Below are 20,371 nucleotides of genomic sequence, written 5' to 3' on the forward strand. Positions count from 1 at the left end.
GAGACCCCGAGGTCGCCAGCTTGAGCAAGGGCTCATTTGGTTTGAGCAGAGCTCACCAGCTTGGACCTAAGGTCGCTGGCTCAAGCAAGGGGTTACTCGGTCTGCTGAAGGCCCACGGTCAAGGCACATATGAGAAAGCAATCAATGAACAACTAAGGTGTCGCAACAAAAAACTAATGATTGATGCTTCTCATCTCTCTCCGTTCCTGTCTGTCTGTTGTATCTATCCCTCTCTTTGACTCTCCCTCTATCTCTATAAAAAAAAAAAATTTTTTTTCCACTGAGGGAGGGAGAGAAAGAACCAACTCATTGTTCCACTTAGTTGTTCCATTTAGTGTGCACTCATTGATTGCTTCTCTAATGTGCCCTGACCAGGATGGAACCCCTGGCCTCAGTGTGCAGGGATGAAATTTTATCCAGAGCCACCCAGCCAAGGCCGAAAGTCACTTTTTTAGAGATGCCTTGCTCTGACCCAGCTGACTTGTGCCTCCATGTGCTTTTACCTTCATAGTAGAGCATTTTGATTTTTTTCTTTTTTTTAGCGTGAGAGAAGACAGGAAGGGAGTGAAATGAGAAACATCAACTCATAATTGTGGTACTCTTAGTTGTTCACTGATTGCTTTCTCATATGTGCCTTGGCAGGGGCAGGCAGCCTGGGGGGGCGTACGCCAGCTGAGCCAGTGACCCCTTCTTAAGCCAGCAACTTTGGGTTTAAGCCAGCAACCATGGGGTCATGTTTATGATCTCACCCTCAAGCTGGTGAGCCCATGCTCAAGCTGGTGACCTCGGGATTTTGAACCTGGGTGCTCAGCTTCTTGGGCCACCAAGAAGTGGGTAGCTTCCTCTATCCACTGCATCACTGCCTGATGAGGTGCATTTCGATTGTTTAAGTACCACCTCCCGTGATCCACTGCCTTCTGTGAGAGTGGGTGCAGCTGAACAGCTCAGTACCTAGAACCCAGGACTGGGCACCCAAGAGGCATCTAACAAGTGGTGGTTATTAGTAAGGTGGTGCAAAAGAAGGCATGCTGGAGCCCTTTCTCCAAATGAGTAGGCACAGGAGCTGTTGAGAGTTTTATATTTAATTGAATTACTCACATCAGTTTCCCATCGAAACTGGACAAGCAGATGGCGAAGGCTTGGAGTGGGCAAAGCGGGAAACAGAAGTCCATTGTGAATATGTCTGGGGCCACGCGACCGAACTGAAGCACCATGGAGTCAACTGACGAGAAAATCAGTAACTAAGCCAAGTCAGACTCATCTCCCTGCCACCTGCCTATGAGCTGAGAAAACACACTCCCAAGAGCCTGTGCGGCGCCCTAAGTCCCCAAAAATCTTCTGAAGCCCGTGTGAACTACTATTCCCAAGAAGCTTTGCAACAGTGTGAAGTGGGCTCTGCTGAGAAAAACGCTCAAATGCTGATGGGAGAAGTAGTTCTCGTCCCTTCATGCACCACCGCTATCCACCGCCGTCGCGCCCCGCGTAGCCCACCCGCCTTTCCCAAGTAAACCAGTTCCTAGGAGCTCACGGTCATCCGGATACACGATCTGGAAGTTTTTGACCGAGGCCTGAGTAACTCGACCATGAAAATTGAGCGTGTAGGCACAGGTCTCCTGGTTCCACAATGGGGGTTTGTTTTGCAGCAGGATCAGCTCCTGGGTGGCCCCCGTTTGGAGGCGACTCAGTAGTGATTCTCTTTCCTAGAGGTTAAAGTAGGGGGCATGGTTAACCTACCACCAACTAGCCTTTTTTATCCGGACACAGAATATTGACTTCCTAGTCTCTCCTTCCTAACAGACACATAAGTCTGGCAAAATCCTCCAGGCGTCAGATGTGACCTTCTGCAACCTATGGGCCCCCTCTTCCCTTAGGTCCCAGGGCGTATCCCCCAGCCCTTCCTCCCCTATTGACCCAGAGATTCTCAACCTTAGCCATCTCACATTTTGTGGCTGGATGCTGATTCTCCTGTTCTGGGCATCAACTCCTGGAATGATCACAGTCATTTTCCGGGGCCTTCGGAATCCCCAGACGTTGGTCTCCTAAGAGTATTACACTCCAGTTGGCCTGGCTCTTTCTCCCTCCCCACCATTCTGCTCCATTCACTCTGTTGTCTCCCAGACACTCACATAACATACAATGCCCAGCTCCTCCCTGATCCGAGGAGTCTCTGGGATGTAATACTTCTTTTTGGGATTCACCCCATTGTTGAAGATGGTGAACTTGGTGCCCAAGACATTAGATCTGCTCCAAGAAGGCGGTGGCCAGAATAAAATAACTGTTACCATTATGCTGTACATTAACTCCTTTCCCATGTCACCTGAACATAAGACTAATTTCCTTGTTACATGTATCCACAGTCCCAGCCCTGTAAACTGATTTTTAGTTTCCTGCTTTCATCCTTTAGGGACCCACTTCCCTCTAGAACACAAGAACTCACACTTCTCAGCCCTCATCTCACTCAGGAACTTAGGAATCCCAGCCTGCTTGTCTTTCAAGAATTTTTTTTTTTCTTCTGAAGTTGGAAACGGGGAGGCAGTCAGACAGAATCCCGCATGCACCCGACCAGGATCCACCTGGCACGCCCACCAGGGGGCGATGCTCTTGCCCATCTGGGGCATCGCTCTGTTGCAACCAGAGCCATTCTAGCACCTGAGGCAGAGGCCACAGAGCCATCGTCAGCGCCTGGGCCAACTTTGCTCCAATGGAGCCTTGTCTGCGGAAGGGGAAGAGAGAGACAGAGAGGAAAGAGAGGGGGAGGGGTGGAGAAGCAGATGGGCGCTTCTCCTGTGTGCACTGGCTGGGAATTGAACCTGGGACTCCTGCATGCCAGGCCGACACTCTACCACTGAGCAAACTGGCCAGGGCCGCCTTTCAAGAATTTAAATGTCTTAAATGTCAGCCTCTGCTCTAAAGCATTCAAGTCTATTTCCAACCACCGAGAGGTTACAACCTGAAGAACTAGAGAGCCCATCATTCTCTAAGAGAAAAGGTCCTAGCAGGTAGAACTTGTGCTCTATGGCCTCCTCCTTGAAAATGTAGTTCAATTTTCCCCTTTTCCCCCCAGGCGCCCTGTCATCTGCCATTTGTTTCTCACACAGGGCAGGGCTCTTCCTACCTGACTTTGCCCACAAAGTTGACCCCATCCCGAGACAAGTCTGTGGGGTCCAGGGAGATGAGATAATTAGAGGTCATGCTCCTTTTTCTCTTGCGCCCAGTGAGAAGGAAGTGCTGTGGATGTGAGAACAGCCCATCAAATTCAATTTCTAGTATCTGGCTAGAGTAGGGGTCCAAAGACAAGAAAACACTATGTCCCTACAACAAAGAAAAGGGTAATGGGACAATAAGCATCCCATGGCTTGGTGGGAGATGCGGTTCTCACTGAAGGAAGTCATTAGCTGGGTCCTGAGGGGAGCTTCATATCTTAATATACACCCTTCAATCTTTCCAAAGGACTGAACTTTTGGGTCCAAAGTTTAGGCAGAGCCCAGGAAGGAGAAAACCTAACAGGCAGGGCCTGGCACTGGAGAATAGGGAAGAGCCTTATTTTGAACATTGCAACAGGATTTTAGTAGCTGTTTCACCTGGGAAAAGTGGATCTGGCTCTGAATAGGAAAATGCCTCTTTCTAGGAGAGATAGTGCCTTGACAAGAAGCAGCCACACTGAGAGGGGAATGGCCAGATTGAGGGGGGCGTGGCTTGGTTCTGGATTGGAAATCCATCAAGGCGGGGGCTTGGTTCCTGAGGGGGCAAGGTTTATCCCAATATTCGGTGAGGCTTTATAGCAAAGAAGGCTCAGTGAAATGGCCAGACTTGACCTTACAAAGATGGGATCTAGAGAATACGTAAGGAGTGGGGTTTTGGACCCTGAGAGGGTGTGTAGTGGCTGGACATTGAGAAAGGCGGGTCCATCTTCTGAGTGGCAGATGTTGGCTATGGGATGGGTAGAGCCTCTGCCATGGGGCTCTAAAGATCTTAGTTTTGTGAAGTTTTGGAGTTGGAGTTGACTTAATCAGTGATGAGGAAGGCCTGGATTTGTAAAGTTCTGATCTCACTCAGAAGGGGACAGGACTTGTCCCTGGGTAGGGCTTGCTCAGGGGCTGCTAGACCGCACCTTCCGGCCATAGGCCGATTCCTGGTAGAGATAGTAGAAAGGGAACAAGCCCTTATCTGCGCCGCGCTTGTCGCGGCCGATGCAACACTGCACCGTGTAGCCAGGCTCCACTGGCCGCAGTACATATGCTTCCATGTCCTCGCCCAGCTGAGGGCCTGGGGCGAGAAGAGACGAGAGGGGCGACCTCTCCATATCGCTGAAGCCCGCGCAGCGCTCGCTTTCCAGGGCCTCGGACACCGCATCATAGTCCACCCCTGGGAAGTTCCTAACTGTAGGCTTCAACTCCTCTTTATTTTCTTCCAGGTCTTCTCCCTGGCCCGAGCGCCAAATTCAAATTGAGGGACAGATCAGACCCAGGCCACCTTCCCAACCCCGCTAGGAAAAGACTGGCCATCCCAGGTCAGGACGCCCACTCTCGACCTTTATTAGGCCTATTCATCAAACACCTTGGCCACTGGCTGATTGGACAGTCCCTTTAAGAGTTTATCCACCTGTAGCCACGCCCACTCCATCTACAGATTGGAGAACTTTTTTGCACGGCCCATTTATCTAAAAACTGGTGTTGATTCGATCTCGAGTGTATCACAGGGCCAGGATCTACCCAAATGAAACTATCTAACTTTCGTCAATACCAGAGTGAGTGTCAACTTTCCCTTTCCTGTCACTGTTTCACCCTCTCCAAACTCGCTGCCTTTCGGTGGGCTGGGTTTAATGTGCTCACATGGACTCAAATCCTCTAGATCAGGGGTCCCCAAACTTTTTACATAGGGGGCCAGTTCACTGTCCCTCAGACCGTTGGAGGGCCGAACTATAAAAAAACTATGAACAAATCCCTAAGCATACTGCACATATCTTATTTTAAAGTAAAAAAACAAAACAGGAACAAATACAATATTTAAAATAAAGAACAGGTAAATTTAAATAAAAAAACTGACCAGTATTTCAATGGGAACTATGGGCCTGCTTTTGGCTAATGAGATGGTCAGTGTCTGGTTCCATATTTGTCAATGCTAGCCGTAACAAGTGATAAGACGCGCTTCTGGAGCCCTGACGCGTGTGTCCCGCATCTCTGCGCTTTGTGGCGCCACCACATACAGCACACAGGATGCATCCTGTGCTCTCTCACTGACCACCAATGAAAGAGGTGCCCCTTCCGGAAGTGCGACGGGGGGGCCGGATAAATGGCCTCAGGGGGCCGCATGTGGCCCTGGGCCGTAGTTTGGGGACCCCTGCTCTAGATTGTAATTGGGGCACACACGTAGCCTCTGCGAACCCAATCACAACCGGTTCCACCCACCAGTAAAAGCAGCCTCTGATTGGGCTGCAGAATTTTAGCCCCACCCTCCCAAGAGTCCAAGGCCAGTCTTCCTTCTATCTGGATAGGCTGTGCCACCTCCCACCTTGTTGAAGGACAAGTCTCCACTTCCCGGATCACCACCCCTTCCAGGGTTTGGTTCCGGACAAACTGACTCATATTCATCTGCAACATCCTGGGATTGGCCTTTGTTCTCTGTACTGGACCCTAAGGATGGAAAAAGCCAGAAGAAGATGGAGCTCAGGCCACCTGGGTTCCTCCTAGATTTCTGGCCCTCACTTGCCAGATTTCCCACTTCTCCCACGTGCAGGAGGTCTACAGGGGTGGAGAAGTCTATGCCCGGCCCTGGCCAGGTAGCTCAGTTGGTTAAAGCATCTCCCAACACACCAAGGTTGTGGGTTGATCTTCAGTCAGGGCACACATACAAGCAAAGCAACCAATGAATGCACAGCTAGGTGGAACAACAAATTGATGTTTCTCTCTCTCTCTTTCTCCCCCTTCCTCTCTCTAAAATCAATAAATAATTTTTTTAAAAAGAAGTCTCTGACTTTCCTGGGTCTAAGAACACAGAGGAATTAGATATCTCCCCTTCCATTGTCCCAGAGACAGCATATGAGAGACTGAGTATCTTAAAACGGGGGTAGAGGGAAAATGGAGTTTTGGGTTGATAATTAAAATTCCTGTTTTGAAATAGTAAAATAGTTGGCCAGTCACAAGAATAGAATATTATTACAATGAAATATTAAAGACTAAAAAGGAATGAAGTAGCCTGACCAGGTGCTAGCACAGTGGATACAGCATAGCCCTGGGACTCTGAGGACCAAGGTTTGAAACCCCGAGGTTGCCGGCTTGATCAGAGGCTCACCAGCTTGAGCATGGTGTCACTGGCTTGAGTGTGGGATCATAGACATGACCCCCATGGTTGCTGGCTTGAGCCCAAGGTCACTGGCTTGAGCAAGGGGCCACTGGCTCTGCTGTAGCCCCTCAGTCAAGACACATATGAGAAAGTAATCAATGAACAACAAAGGTGCTGTAACAAAGAATCGATGCTTTTCATCTCTCTTCCTGTCTGTCCCTATCTGTCCCTCTCTCTGTCTCTCTGTGTCACACACACACAAAAAAATATAATAAAAACTATGGAATTGTAAACTTTTATCTTTTTATTGATTTGAGAAAGAAAAATTGGTTTGTTGTTCCACTTATTTATGCATTCATTGGTTAATTTTTGTATGTGCCCTGACTGGGGATTGAACCTGCAACCTTGAGGTATCAGACCAATGCTCTAACCAATTGAGCTACCCAACCAGGGCCTGGAATTGTAAACTTTAAGTGAGTGAATTGTATGTTATGTTACATATATCTCAAAACTTAAATGCCTGGCCTGTGGTGGAGCAGTGGAGAAGGCGTGGACCTGGGATGCTGAGGTCCCTGGCTCAAAACTGCCCCCTGTTGCCCAGTCAAGGCACATACAGAAGCAACTGTGAGTTGGTGCTTCCCATTCCTCTCGCCCCACTGCAGGGCCTAATTATGTACTGGAAATAAAAATTACCAAGTTGTTGAAGGGGTAGCCAACCCCTCCGTCTTGTCCACGGAGGCTGTTTAAAAGGAGAGGAGAAGGCGGGAACATCTTCCACAGAGACTTCCTCCAACTCCAGATCGGAATTGTCTGGTAGCCAGGATAGAGAAGGGGACTGGAGACTGGGATTTCTGGGTACTGGGGGAGGAAAGGGCTGGAAATTCAGATTATTGGGTGTTGAAGAAGGAGAAGGTTCAAGACCTGGAGCCTGTGTGATGGATTTCAAGGCAGGCAGGAGTCTGGACTCCCAAGTCCTTTGCAGAGCAAGGGCTGAGGTTCCAGACTCCTGGGTTCTAGGGGGAATGTAATTCTAGGGTGTAGCCAGTCCAAGGGCTGTGATTACCTTCTTCAGTTGACGATGCTAAGAGGCAGCACTTATCGCTGCCATCTCCACCACAGCTCATGGTGCCCAGAACACTGTGGACACCAGAGTGCAGATGTGCCTCTGGCACCTTCTCCTGAAGGAAAGAGTTCCCAAGGTCTAGAGGAAAGTGCAGAGAGGCCTATAAACATGATGTATACCTTGAAGTCTTCTGCAAAGAAGATCCATTTCCCCAGACATAGCCCCTGATTGACTGACTACCCAAACCCTCGAGACCTATTCAGAACCCAAACTTCATTCTAAGGCTTAAAAGAGGATGGATCTACAGCTAAATTGTTGTGGACACCTTGCGTAAACGATCCCAGTGGGGTTTTCAGTTTGTAAGACCTGGCCCTGGCCTGTTGGCTCAGCGGTAGAGCGTCGGCCTGGCGTGCGGGGGACCCGGGTTCGATTCCCGGCCAGGGCACATAGGAGAAGCGCCCATTTGCTTCTCCACCCCCCCCCCCTTCCTTTCTGTCTCTCTCTTCCCCTCCCACAGCCAAGGCTCCATTGGAGCAAAGATGGCCCGGGCGCTGGGGATGGCTCCTTGGCCTCTGCCCCAGGCGCTAGAGTGGCTCTGGTCACAACAGAGCGACAGAGCGACGCCCCGGAGGGGCAGAACATCGCCTCCTGGTGGGCAGAGCGTCGCTCCCTGGTGGGTGTGCCGGGTGGATCCCGGTCGGGCGCATGCGGGAGTCTGTCTGACTGTCTCTCCCCGTTTCCAGCTTCAGAAAAATACAAAAAAAAAAAAAAAAGACCTGGTCTCTAAATTACCCAGACCCCCCCCCCCCAAACACACACACACACACACACACACACACACACACACACACACACAAAAAAAAAAACTAGTTCCCGGGCTTTGCCAATTTCAGCGCTGGGCCTACACCCACCCCCACCCCCGCCTCCTCGTCCACCAGGAACCCACAGCACTCCCCACGCTCCACGGTCTCTGGGAGGCCCGGGCTCTAGCAGGCTCCGCCCCAGAACTCCAACAAGCCCAATCACGGGATCCTCTCGAGCCCCATCCTCTAGCTGCCTTGTGCCCAACACCGGTGCTCTCCCTGTGCTCAGGTGTTCCACCAAGTCCTGACTCCAGGGCTCAAGCAGGCTCTTTCCGCTCTGAACCCTTTAGGCCCCGCGCCTCACTTTCACAGACCCCTTCCCCCAGGCCTACGATCCTACTCGACTATAGGAACAATTCCTCACCGCTGTCACCCGCAAGGCGCTTCGACAGCAATCGAGGTTGGCGGGCCCGAAGGGCAGCGTCAGGATTGGCCAGAACCATGAGGGACTCTAGGCGCTTCTGTCGCTGCTGCGGGAGCACGAAAGGGGTGTGTGGGGGCCACAAATCCTGCGGAAGACTGGGCTGAAAATGAGCCTGGGGCAAGGGGAGGCCTGCATTCGTGGAAGAATTCCTGGAGTCCAGGCCCTCAGACCCTCATCTCCTCCTTTCTCAGAACCAGGAGTCCTGGCACCCAATCTGCTCTTCCCCTAGGACCTGGGAGTCCTGCCCTCCGGAGCTCTTGTTTCTTAGAAGTTTTGGAGTCTCAGCACCCAGGTTTGCTTCTCTAGGATCTGGAATTCCTATTTTCTCACTTTTCAATTGCAAGGCTTTAGACTTCAAGAGAGCTAACGAAGGCCAGGAAACCCAGGGCAAGTCCGGGAGATGGGGCCCAGGGAGCTAGAGAAGAGGATACAGTGGGGGTGTCAGGATTCCTAGGCGTAGTACCTGTTGTTTCAGCTTCTTCAGCCTTATGACAGCGAGCTTATCCCACAGGACCCTGACAGAGATACAGGCTTATGATAACAGTAAGCAGGGCACCACCCATTGCCCAAGACCCCTCCCTCTCCTGCCAATTTAGAATTCTGAGCACTTGTGAGGTCACAGAGGGGCTAGAATCTGAGCCTGATCTCCCAGTTCTGAAGGTTTTTCTCCCAGCACCGGCCCGTCTGGAAGCCAGGTGTCAGAGATCCCAGTGCCCTCCTGTCTCAGAACGCAGGAGTCCAAGCCCTCAGTCCTTCCTCTTTTAGACCCATTGAGTCTTCCTCCTAAACTCAATCCCTTTAGGTGGGACCCAGAAGTCCAGGCCCCCAGACCCTTCCTGCAAGATTGTTGGTGCTAAACCTGAAAACACTATTTTGAGACCACAGTGAGTGTGTGTGGGCATAATCAAACTCCAAGTTTCCCCCTCCAACCCCTTCTCCATCCCTTCCTATCCCATTTCCCCACTCACTCTTCCTTCCAAGTGTCATTCTCCTGAGACATTCTGGAGAAGCAAGAACGAGAAGTGAGGACCCAGACTCAACATCCCAATGGACTCTGCTCCCCCACCCCCAACTCCTTATCTTAAGCTTTATTTTTTCTCCTGGACCCAGGAGCCTGAATTTCAGCACCTAGTCCTGTCCAGGGACCCAGGAGCCTGATTCCAGCTTTTGTCACTATCCTGTTCTCTCTCCCCCCAAATACCTAACTCCCTCCTACACCCAAAAATGGGAACTCATAACTCTGAGCCCAAAACAACCAACCCTCAATGACCCCAGACCACCAGTAGTACCAACCTACACAGGATCCAGGAGATCCCCTCTCCTTCCCTAGTGCCTGGAGGGGCGTTTCACGTTCACGCCTCAGTACTTTGCCACTCTGATCAATTTCTAAACATACCTGACCAACTCTTTGGGAGTTGTGGGCCTAATCTCTGGGTCACTGGGCAGAGGAAGAAAGAGGGATCGAGGGAGAAGGTATTCCCTCTGGGACCTGTCCTAATCTCCTTCCTCCTGTTCCCGCACGCTCAGCTTCCGACAAAGCAATGACCCCTGGCTTCTGCCGCAGCCAGGCTACCGTGGCGTTCTGAATGGAAAGGGATGCGAGTGTTCCTTAAAGGGACCCCAGAGAAGTCGCAGCGCATTCTCACTCTACACCTCTCATTTATTTATATTATAAACTTACAAGGTGATCTGGGACAATTGCTATAGCTCTGTAACTTGCAGCCACTTCGGGGAGAAAATAACTGGGGAAAACTACAACTCCCAAGAGGCGAAGGGGCCAAGATGGCGCGGAAGTTAAGTCATTTTTATTACCCCACCCCACCCCGGCCTGCAGGGAGTTGTAGTTCTCTTTGAAAGTTGCCTAGAAGGCAGGAATTGTGTCAAGAATTTGGGCTTCCGAGAAAGGAGGAAAGTCTTTCGAGAACAGGCGAGAGACTTCCACAAGGGGCGGGACCACTAGGCAAGGACCGAGAGGCTGGAGCTACCGTGGACCAATCAGGCTGCTGAGGGTGGGTCTTCTGCGGGGAAAGGGGGCGTGACCTTGAGGGAAATTGCCAGGAAGGCAGCGGAGGTTTCAGCCCGGGAAAACGCCCTCTGCGGTGAAGGCGAGGTGAGGGCTTGCGATTCTTAGACCCTTGGGTCCTGGGAAGGGGGGAAGGTGGAGGACTACAGCCCTGGGGGACTGAGTGCCGGAGGACAAGCTGGGCACCAGCTCTCCTAGTTCTTAGGATAAAAGGGGACTGGTGAGCGTGGACCTTTGGCTCTGGGGAAAGTGGAACTTAAGATCTCGGATCCCTGAGTCAGCGAGCGAAGCGGGTGCAGGGAGCAAGGACTCCTGGGTCTAAGGAAGGAAATGCTGGAGGCTCGGAATTTGGGGTCCTGGAAAATGCTTTGATTCTTGACTCTTAGAAGGAAGGGGAGTGTGCGGTCCTGGGGGCCTGACTCCTTGATCCAGGGAAAGAGGAGGCTTCGGACAGACATTATCCACCTCTGCCCGCACAGATTACGCCGCCATGCCGTCCTTTGGGTGCCGCGCAGCCCTCCGCCTCCTGCCACCGCTGCTGCTGCTCCGCGCTGTGCTGACCGTGCCCCTGGAGCGGGGGGCGTCCAAGAAGGAGAGCCCCGCGACTGAGAGCCCCGTGAGTGGTCCTGCCCTGCTGTCCAGCCAGGTGTCTGTAGTGGTACTACAATTCCCGCGGACCCCTGTGACCCCTGAGTGGATACTACCCCCCACGGACACGGCTTGGAGTTTGCCCGCCATGCTTTATAGTCCCAGGGCTTGAACGTGAGGAAAAACTGGGGAAAGCGGGGACAGATGGGGCAGATTACTAAATCCCTGACTGCGGTGTAGGAAATCAGGTTAGATTTTAAGCGAAAAATCAACATCACTTGTTACCCGCCCCTCCCCACATCTAAACCTCTCTGTTGTTGTTTTTTTTAAAGACCCCCTTCTCTCTTGAAGAAATCTGAAAAAAAAAAAAAAAAAAAAAACTACATTTCCCAGTAGCACCTTGAGCAGGTGTTACGTGTTAGGTAACTGGGACGTTCCCACTTCCTGGAGCTCTTGAGAGTTGTAGTTGAAATTACAAAGGGACGTATAAACTGCTCATTTATTAATTCCAATATGTGTTTATCCAATGCTATGAAACCTTTGATCTTAGAAGATTTGGAACTTGAAAGATTTCCTCAAGGCCAATGCTCTGATTTATGACCTAAACCCACCCACAGCTCGTACTAGGATGGATGCGTCACTATCTCTGGGACAGATCCTGCCATGCTCCTGTGTGGCAGGTCCTCACACAGAGAGTTAGCTGCCTAGGAAATCTTTGCAGACACAGAAGGGCACCTTTGTGTCCCCTTTCCCTTCATTGATTTCACACACTCCTTGATTATCTTGTATGAGCCAAACACAGTGCTTACGCAAGCCCAATACCATCAAAGACCAGCCTAGCTCGCTGAGCTGACAGTGGACACCAGGAGTGATTGTCAGGAAGGAAGACTCTTTGAGCTGAGATCTGAAGTTTAGGGAGGAACGATTCCAGACAGAAGGAATAGGCTGGGCAAAGGCTGTGTGGCCGGAGAAGCCAGTTTGGCTGGAGCTGATTGAGCAAGAGAGGGGACAAGGCAGATAGATCACTTGGGGCCTTGTGGGCCATGGTAGAGAATTTCTTTATACCAAGGCTAATAGAAAGCACTGAATGTTATAAAACATCAGTAACAACAACAATCATCATAACATCGCAGCAGATGGATGAAGAAACTGAGGCACAGAGAGATTAAATAACTTGTTCAAGGCTAAGGTTGCCAAATTTAGTAAATAAAAACATAGGACACCTAGATATCAGAGCAGTTCTAACAAGGTCACATGGCTGGTAATTGGCAGATGTGGGATTCCAACCCACTGCATTTGGCTGAATAATGGTCCCCAAAGATGCTCCTGCCCTAATTCCTAGAACCTGTGAATACATTGTGTGTATGTGGCAAAAGAGTGTTGGTAGGTGTGACTGAGTTAATCATCTTGAGATTAAAACATCCTGGATCCAGGTGAGCCCAATGTAATCACAAGGGTCCCTATGAGAGGAAAGCAGGAATGTTATGATGTCAGAGGCAATGTGATGATGTAAGAAGATGTCAGAATGAGGAGGGCCATGAGCAAAGGCAGGCAGGCAGCCCATAGGAGCTGAAAAAGACAGGAAAACAGATTCTCTCCCTGAGCCTCCAGAAGGAGCCGAGCCCTACCCACTGATTTTGTACTTCTGACCTCCAAAACTCTTAAGAAAATAAATGTGTGTTGCTTTAAGCCACTTAGTTTGTGATACTTTGTTTTAGCAATGATAGGAGTGAGTGTACCCACAGTGGCATAGCCAGGTGATTTGCTTACCACCTAATAAGCACCTACTGTGTTCTCCTCAATTGATATAGTGAGAGCTCTAGCAAATTGAGTATCTTCTATATCCTTCCCATCATGCCAGGCCATTTATCTAATTTATTTTCAGCACAGATCTGAGAAGTAGGACTGGGAGCCCAGAGAGTTTTTATTTTTACTTATTTATTATTATTTTTTTGTATTTTTTCTGAAGCTGGAAACGGGGAGGCAGTCAGACAGACTCCCTCATGCGCCCGACCGGGATCCACCCGGCACGCCCACCAGGGGGCGATGCTCTGCTGCAACCAGAGCCATTCTAGCACCTGAGGCAGAGGCCACAGAGCCATCCTCAGCGCCCGGGCCAACCCTGCTCCAATGGAGCCTTGGCTGCGGGAGGGGAAGAGAGAGACAGAGAGGGGGAGGAGTGGAGAAGCAGTTGGGCGCTTCTCCTGTGTGCCCTGGCTGAGAATTGAACCTGGGACTCCTGCACGCCAGGCCAACGCTCTACCACTGAGCCAACCAGCTAGAGCCGAGCCCAGAGAGTTTTGTCTGTCTTGTTTGCTTGCTGTATCCCCTGGAACAGCACCTGCCACGTGGTGGGGGCTCAGTGAAATCATAAGGAATCAATGAATGTTTCACGGCTTGCCAACAGGTACCCTTGTTGTTCCGTAAGCCCCGCTCAGTGGGCTGTGTGTTTGCCCTTGTGACACATTTTATCTCTACAGACCTGGGAAGTGATGAGAGTTGTGGTCGGGCAGGTTCCCTGGGGTTACAAAACAGATGAGGATTAGCGTTGGGGCTTCTGGCTGCAGAGCTTTTATCTATAGGGCAAGTGTCCTGCTCCATGGGGACCAGGGCCTGGGTCCTACCTTTGGGGAAGAACCAGGGCAGGGGCTAGAGCTGCTATCTTCTTTTTTGTCACCTCAGGACACAGGTTTGTACTACCACCGGTACCTCCAGGAGGTCATCAACGTGCTGGAGACTGACGGGCACTTCCGAGAGAAGCTACAAGCTGCCAATGCTGAGGATATCAAGGTGCGACTGGGTACACGTGGCAGAAGGGGACACATGCTCGGAGGGCAGGCTTTGGGGAAGGACCAGATTTCCTACAGGGGTCATGTGGCTCCAGCCCTCACAAGGGAGAAATCGCTTCTTGGGGTCACACAGCTGGAAGGGGACTTGGGCACACAGTGTGTGGTTACACAGAAAGGTGGAAGTTGTAGGCTCCCAGACTTAGCTCTACCATTTACCAGCTGTGTGACCACCTCTTGCTGTGCCTCAGTTTCCTTACCTGTAAAATGGGATTATAATAGAACCTGCCTCTTGGGGTTCAGGTTAGGATTATCCCAGGTTAGATAGGTAAAGGGCTTAGACAAGCACAGTAGCAGTCCTTAGTAAGTGCCTGTGAGCGCTGGTTCAGTGAGTGCTCAGCACAGTGCATTCTGCATGCGAAAAATCACCTCTAGAGGAGCCCTGATTATCCCCACTTTGCAGAAGAGAACACTGAGGTCCTGATAGCAGTGTTTGTCCTTCCTGTGGGCCAGGTTCCTGCCTTCTGGTCTGGTGCCACCTCATCCCATAGGCAGCATCCCTTTTATTTTTACTTATTTGAAAAAAAATTTTTTTTTTATGACAGAGACAGAGAGAGGAACAGATAGGGACAGACAGGAAAGGAGAGAGATGAGAAGCATCAATTCTTCGTTACAGTTCCTTAGTTGTTCATCGATTGCTTTCTCATATGTGCCTTGACCAGGGGCCTACAGCAGACTGAGTAACCCCTTGCTTGAGCCAGCGACCTTGGGCTCAAGCTGGTGAGCCTTGCTCAAACCAGATGAGACCGTGCTCAAGCTGGCGACCTCGGGGTCTCGAACCTGGGTCCTCCAAATCCCAGTCCGATGCTCTATCTACTGTACCACCGCCTGGTCAGGCCCCACCCTTTTCTTTCTCTCCACCCACCACGCACAGACTCCCTTTCTGTTCTGGTGCTGAGAGAATGTCCCATCTGGAGGAGACATCTCAAATTCTTTAAACACCTGAGCCCAGGAAAGGCCCCAGGACCTGGATCTCATAGGGAGGCAGCCCTGCTACCTTCCCCCAAAAAAACCTCCCAGCATTCCTGGATTTTTTTTTATTTTTTTTTACAGAAACAGAGAGTCAGAGAGAGGTATAGACAGGGACAGACAGACAGGAACAGAGAGATGAGAAGCATCAATCATTAGGTTTTTGTTGCGCATTGCAACACCTTAGTTGTTCATTGATTGCTTTCTCATATGTGCCTTGACTGCGGGCCTTCAGCAGACCGAGTAACCCCTTGCTCGAGCCAGCGACCTTGGGTCCAAGCTGGTGGGCTTTTGCTCAAGCCAGATGAGCCGGCGCTCAAGCTGGCGACCTCAGGGTCTCGAACCTGGGTCCTTCCACATCCCAGTCTGACGCTCTATCTACTGCGCCACCACCTGGTCAGGCTCCTGGGACTTTTGTCTGTTCTTGTCCTCCCTTCCACTGAGGAGCGACAGGTAAAAGCAGAGACAACTGGGCCCAACCCCTCCCACTGCCCATATAGGGAGACAAAACAGTGGCCTCTTAATCTGGCAGATCCTGCAGCGGGATGGTTAGGGGTCCAGTTCCAGGTTCACCTTCTGCTCTCTGGGGTAAATGGCTGCGCCCTCTGTGCCTTGGTTTCCTTCCCAGAAAAAAGGCTGAGGTAGCCTGACCAGGCAGTGATGCGGTGGATATAACGTTGACCTCACATGCTGAAGACCCAGGTTCAAGACCGCACGGCTTGAGCAAGGGGTCACTGGCTTGGCTGGAGCGTGCCTTCCCCCTCAGTCAAGGCACATATGAGAGAGCAATCAGTGAACAACTAAAGTGCTGCAATAAGTTGATGTTTGTTGTGCCTTGACCAGGGGCCTACAGCCTCTTGGGGTTCAGGTTAGGATTATCCCAGGTTAGATAGGTAAAGGGCTTAGACAAGCATAGTAGCAGTCCTTAGTAAGTGCCTGTGAGCGCTGGTTCAGTGAGTGCTCAGCACAGGTGAGCAATGCGCAACAAAAACCTAATGATTGATGCTTCTGTGATCTTTCTCCTTTCCTGTCTGTCTTTGTCTCTCTCTTGCGTGCACGCACGTTCGTTCGCTTGCTTAAAAAAAAAAGGCCTGACCAGGTGGTGGCGCAATGGATAGAGCGTCAGACTGGGGTGTGGAAAACCCAGGTTCGAGACCCTGAGGTCGCCAGTTTGAACGCGGGCTCATCTGGTTTGAGCAAAAAGCCCACCAGCTTGGACCCAAGGTCGCTGGCTCGAGCAAGGGGTTACTCGGTCTGCTGAAGGCCCACAGTCAAGGCACATATGAGAAAGCAATCAATGAACAATTAAGGTGTCGCAATGCACAACAAAAAACTAATGATTGATGCTTCTCATCTGTCCGTTTCTGTCTGTCTGTCCCTGTCTATCCCTCACTCTGACTCCCTCTCTGTCTCTGTAAAAAAATAAAATTTAAAAAAATAAAAAAAGACTGAGGGTGGTTATGCAAATCAGTGATGATTCCCACCTCAAGTGCTTGGCCCAGCACATTTAGAGCCTGTGGTAAATGGCATTGCTGGGGGCAATCATCTGAGCCCGTTTTTGAGCACCAGGACAGGAAAAGGGCATGCTGGGGAGGTATTGCCAGGGTGGGATTTGAACCCAGGACCCCTGTTCTGAAGGTACATGACCCCAACCTGGTCACCAGGCTGGAAACTGGCCTCCCATTGGGCAAGTGGGTTCTCCCGGGCCTTGCTTTGTTTTCCTGTAACATGGGGTTGTGGGCAGAACTAGAGAACAGACCCAGTGGGTCCACCACAGAGCTTGGCTGATGTGACTGACACTGTGGTCACCTTGTCCTGCTGCGTCTGCAAGGGCCATGCTCCCTTGGGCTAGAAAGACCTATGTGAGTCATGACAGACAGAAAATGAACTGAGCTGACATTTAGTAGAGGGCTCTGGGAAAGCCCCAAAGAGGGGCCCAGTCCCATGGGACAAATGGGAGGTTGCTGCTAGGGAAAGGTCACCCCCAAGAGAGGTTTGATCCTGAGTGGGAGTGTCTGTGGTATAGAAGTTAAAATGGGTGGGGGTGGAGATGAAGGTGTGACATTTCAGACATTCAGACTGTAGGAACTATGTATGCAAATGAAGCATCCTGGTACATTCTGCTCCTTATAAATGATATAGACAAGGAGCTGGAGCTGGAGGGGAAGATCTGTGCAGGATCTTGAGGGCCAAAGCCAGAAATTCTCTCCTGGGGTTATTGGGAAGCCCTAGGGGCCCTGATTGAGAAACACACATAATACAAAGTGATAACAGGTAGCTCAGAGAAAGCCTCCTCCTCAGCACTGTGCATGTGTGTGTCAGGGCCAAGAGGATTGTTGCAGGATTCTTCCCATGGGAGGTGCCATCTGCTTTGAAATTTGAAGGCCGGCCAGGATCTGGTTAGGCTTGAGGGACCAGCATGTGCAAAAACCAAGAGGTAGGAAAGAGCTGTGCTTGGGGTCCTATGAAGTCAGTGTTGCTGGAACCAAGAGTGTGATCGGATGAGTGACAGGCGATGGGTGGGGCCTCAGGCGCCCAGCTGAACGACTAGGACATACTCTCAGGGGCTCTGTGGGGCCCTAGGGGGCATCAGAAAGCTTGTAGAAGTTTTTAGAGATGGCAGAGAAATGACGAGGCTGCCCAGCGCACCCCCTCCCAGGCCACCAGCCTGACTAGTGTCCCCTCACTCTCTGGCCAGAGCGGGAAGCTGAGCAGGGAGCTGGACTTTGTCAGCCACCATGTCCGAACCAAGTTGGACGAGCTCAAGCGGCAGGAGGTGTCACGGCTTCGGATGCTGCTCAAGGCCAAGATGGACGCGGAGCAGGAGCCCAGTAAGCAGGGGCTGGGTGATGGGACAGGGCCACCTGCCTCCCAGGCTTTCAGCAGATCTCGTCCTAGGCAGGTGGGGGCCTCCTGTAAAATGTACATGGAAGACTGATAGTCTTTCTAGAACAGTAATTTGTTGGGTGGGGTAGGTTTATTCTTTTCATTTTTTAAAAATTTATTGATTTCCAAGAGAGAAAGAAATATTGATTTGTTGTTTCACTTAGTTATGGATTCTTTGATTGATTCTTGTATGAGTTCTGACCCGGAATCAAACCTGCAACTTTGATGTGTCAGGACAGCGCTCTAACCAGCTGAGCTATCCAGCCAGGTTGGCGTTGTTGTTTTTTTTCTGTTTGAGTGTTTATGCCCTCTCTTTTAAGAAATCATGGTCATTAAAAATTTTGATGTAAGTTCAAACTTACAATAAAGTTGCAAGAACAGCACTAAAACCTCCCAAACACCCGTATCCCAGACTTTCCAAGTGCTACTGTTTGCTCCATGTCCTTTTTACATTTGCAAGTTCTTTGTGGACACCATGTTCCTTTACACCTAAATATTTCAATGTGATTTTCCTCAGAACTATGACATTTGCCTCTGTTACCACAGTACAGGGATCAGAGTCAGAAAGTTTAAAAGGCCACACTAGCCTGACCAGGCGGTGGCGCAGTGGAGCAGGGGTCCCCAAACATTTTACACAGGGGGCCAGTTCACTGTCCCTCAGACCGTTGGAGGGCCGCCACATACAGTGCTCCTCTCACTGACCACCAATGAAAGAGGTGGCCCTTCCGTAAGTGCGGTGGGGGGCCGGATAAATGGCCTCAGGGGGCTGCATACGGCCCGCGGGCCGTAGTTTTGGGACGCCTGCCCCGTCAGACTGGGATGCGGAAGGACCCAGGTTCGAGACCCCGAGCACGCCAGCTTGAGCGCGGGCTTATCTGACTTGAGCAAAAAAAAAGCTCACCAGCCTGGACCCAAGGTCGCTGGCTCGAGCAAGGGGTTACTTGGTCTGCTGAAGGCCCGCGCACATATGAGAAAGCAATCAATGAACAACTAAAGTGTCGCAACGAAAAACTGATGATTGATGCTTCTCATCTCTCTCCGTTCCTGTCTGTCTGTCCCTATCCCCCCCCGTCAAAAATAAAAAAAAATTATTAAAAGGCCACACTAGTTTTTTCCCTTGCTATCTCCCGCACTAGAATGATTCTAATTTGCTGGCATTTATATTGAAGGCGATACAGTGGTCCCTCATCTGTCATGGGGGTTAGGTTCCAGGACTCCTCGCAATAGGCAAAAATCCACAAAGTAGCGGCCTTATATTTATTTTATTATTTATATATATTTTAAGGCTTTATAAACCCTCCCCACACTCTTATAAACACTTCCTATGCTCTTAAACACTTTCTGCACTCTTAAACCTATGTAATTTTAACAACATATAAAATTCTATATGGGTACTCACCAGCAGTATTTTATATTCTTTTAATATGTTTTAATTAATACATTTTACATTTTTTATATTGCTTTCAATTTTTTAGGCCAGAAAATGCTTATTTTACCACAAAAATAATTAAAAGAATAAATATATAAAAATACATATATACTGCAAAATCCTGCGGTATAGCAAAAAATCCGCGACACAAAATTAGATATATACAATTTAAAAATCTGCAATACATTGAGACTGTAAAAAGTGAACCGCGGTATGGTGAGGGATGACTGTATTTTATAGTCTCATTGCTTGGCTTTAAGAGAGAGGGAGGGTGCTCGCTTCGACAGCACATATACTAAAAGAGAGAGGGAGGGAGAGAGAGCGCCTGACCAGGTAGTGGAACAGTGGCTAGAGCATCAGACTAGCACACAGAGGACCTAGTATTGAAACCCTGAGGTCATCAGCTTGAGCAAGGGCTCACTGCTCTGCTGTAGCTCCTGGCCAAGGCACATATGAGAAAGCAATCAATGAACAACAAAGGTGCTGCAATGATGAATTGATGCTTTTCATTTCTCTCCCTTCCTGTCTGTCTGTCCTTTTCTGTCCCTCTCTCTGTCTCTCTCTCACAAAAAAAAAAGAGAGACAGAGAGAGGGAAAGAAAGAAAAAAAAGCGTGCCTGAAAGAGGAAGGCTTAAGTTTGATTCCAAAATCCCAGCCCATTTCTAACATTCCTAGATAGACTTGTCAAAGTGTGTCTAGACCATTGAACTTCGTGGATTAGTCTGCAGGCCGCACAAAATTGTTCGACGGGCCGCATGCGGCCCGCGGGCTGCGAGTTTGAGACCCCTGGTCTAGACCATGCTTTTCTTTTAAGTAGCTTTAATAATTCATATACCATACAATTTATCCATTTAAAGTATGTAATTCAGTGGTTTTTGGTAATTCACAGGTATATGCAACCATCACCAAAGTCACCTTTAGAATATTGTCATCACCCTAAGGAAGCATGTATTCTATATACCTATCACTGTCCTACTTGCTTCTGGCTTCTTTCCCTG

The 20,371-nt window shown here is 50.1% G+C and overlaps 2 protein-coding genes across 4 annotated transcripts in view; one reads left to right on the forward strand and one right to left on the reverse strand.

Annotated features, from left to right (window-relative positions):
- Nucleotides 1-151: 151 nt before the first annotated feature.
- Nucleotides 152-10,353, reverse strand: TULP2 (TUB like protein 2). Its single transcript, XM_066372563.1, has 12 exons — nucleotides 10,314-10,353; nucleotides 9,601-9,633; nucleotides 9,096-9,147; nucleotides 8,573-8,678; nucleotides 7,346-7,483; nucleotides 6,976-7,092; nucleotides 4,112-4,443; nucleotides 3,116-3,228; nucleotides 2,127-2,241; nucleotides 1,941-2,039; nucleotides 1,529-1,700; nucleotides 152-1,222 (listed from the first exon to the last, which is right to left on the reverse strand). Exons 2-12 carry the CDS (start codon nucleotides 9,630-9,632, stop codon nucleotides 1,095-1,097), a joined length of 1,404 nt encoding a protein of 467 aa, XP_066228660.1. The 5' UTR covers nucleotide 9,633; nucleotides 10,314-10,353; the 3' UTR covers nucleotides 152-1,094.
- A 277-nt stretch (nucleotides 10,354-10,630) lies between these two features.
- NUCB1 (nucleobindin 1) overlaps nucleotides 10,631-20,371 on the forward strand; it is a 28,093-nt gene continuing 18,352 nt past the window's right edge. The window contains exons 1-4 of one of the 3 annotated variants that reach the window (XM_066373963.1): nucleotides 10,631-10,742; nucleotides 11,135-11,301; nucleotides 13,926-14,033; nucleotides 17,757-17,889. In XM_066373963.1, coding sequence (XP_066230060.1) covers nucleotides 11,146-11,301; nucleotides 13,926-14,033; nucleotides 17,757-17,889 — 397 coding nt within the window. In that variant the 5' untranslated portion in view covers nucleotides 10,631-10,742; nucleotides 11,135-11,145. The other 2 variants (XM_066373962.1, XM_066373964.1) reach the window with 2 other exon arrangements.

Source organism: Saccopteryx leptura, chromosome 3, assembly GCF_036850995.1.
Source record: "Saccopteryx leptura isolate mSacLep1 chromosome 3, mSacLep1_pri_phased_curated, whole genome shotgun sequence".
In the NCBI taxonomy this organism is placed as follows: domain Eukaryota; kingdom Metazoa; phylum Chordata; class Mammalia; order Chiroptera; family Emballonuridae; genus Saccopteryx; species Saccopteryx leptura.

What these genes read in the sequence shown, in the direction of transcription:
- TULP2 (XM_066372563.1), bottom strand. Translation starts at nt 9,632, where the DNA reads ATGTCTCAGGAGAATGACACTTGGAAGGAAGA. An exon ending in AATGACACTTGGAAGGAAGA is followed by an intron (nt 9,148 to 9,600) that starts GTGAGTGGGGAA and finishes TATCTCTGTCAG; the next exon opens with GGTCCTGTGGGATAAGCTCG. An exon ending in TGAAGAAGCTGAAACAACAG is followed by an intron (nt 8,679 to 9,095) that starts GTACTACGCCTA and finishes GTGCTCCCGCAG; the next exon opens with CAGCGACAGAAGCGCCTAGA.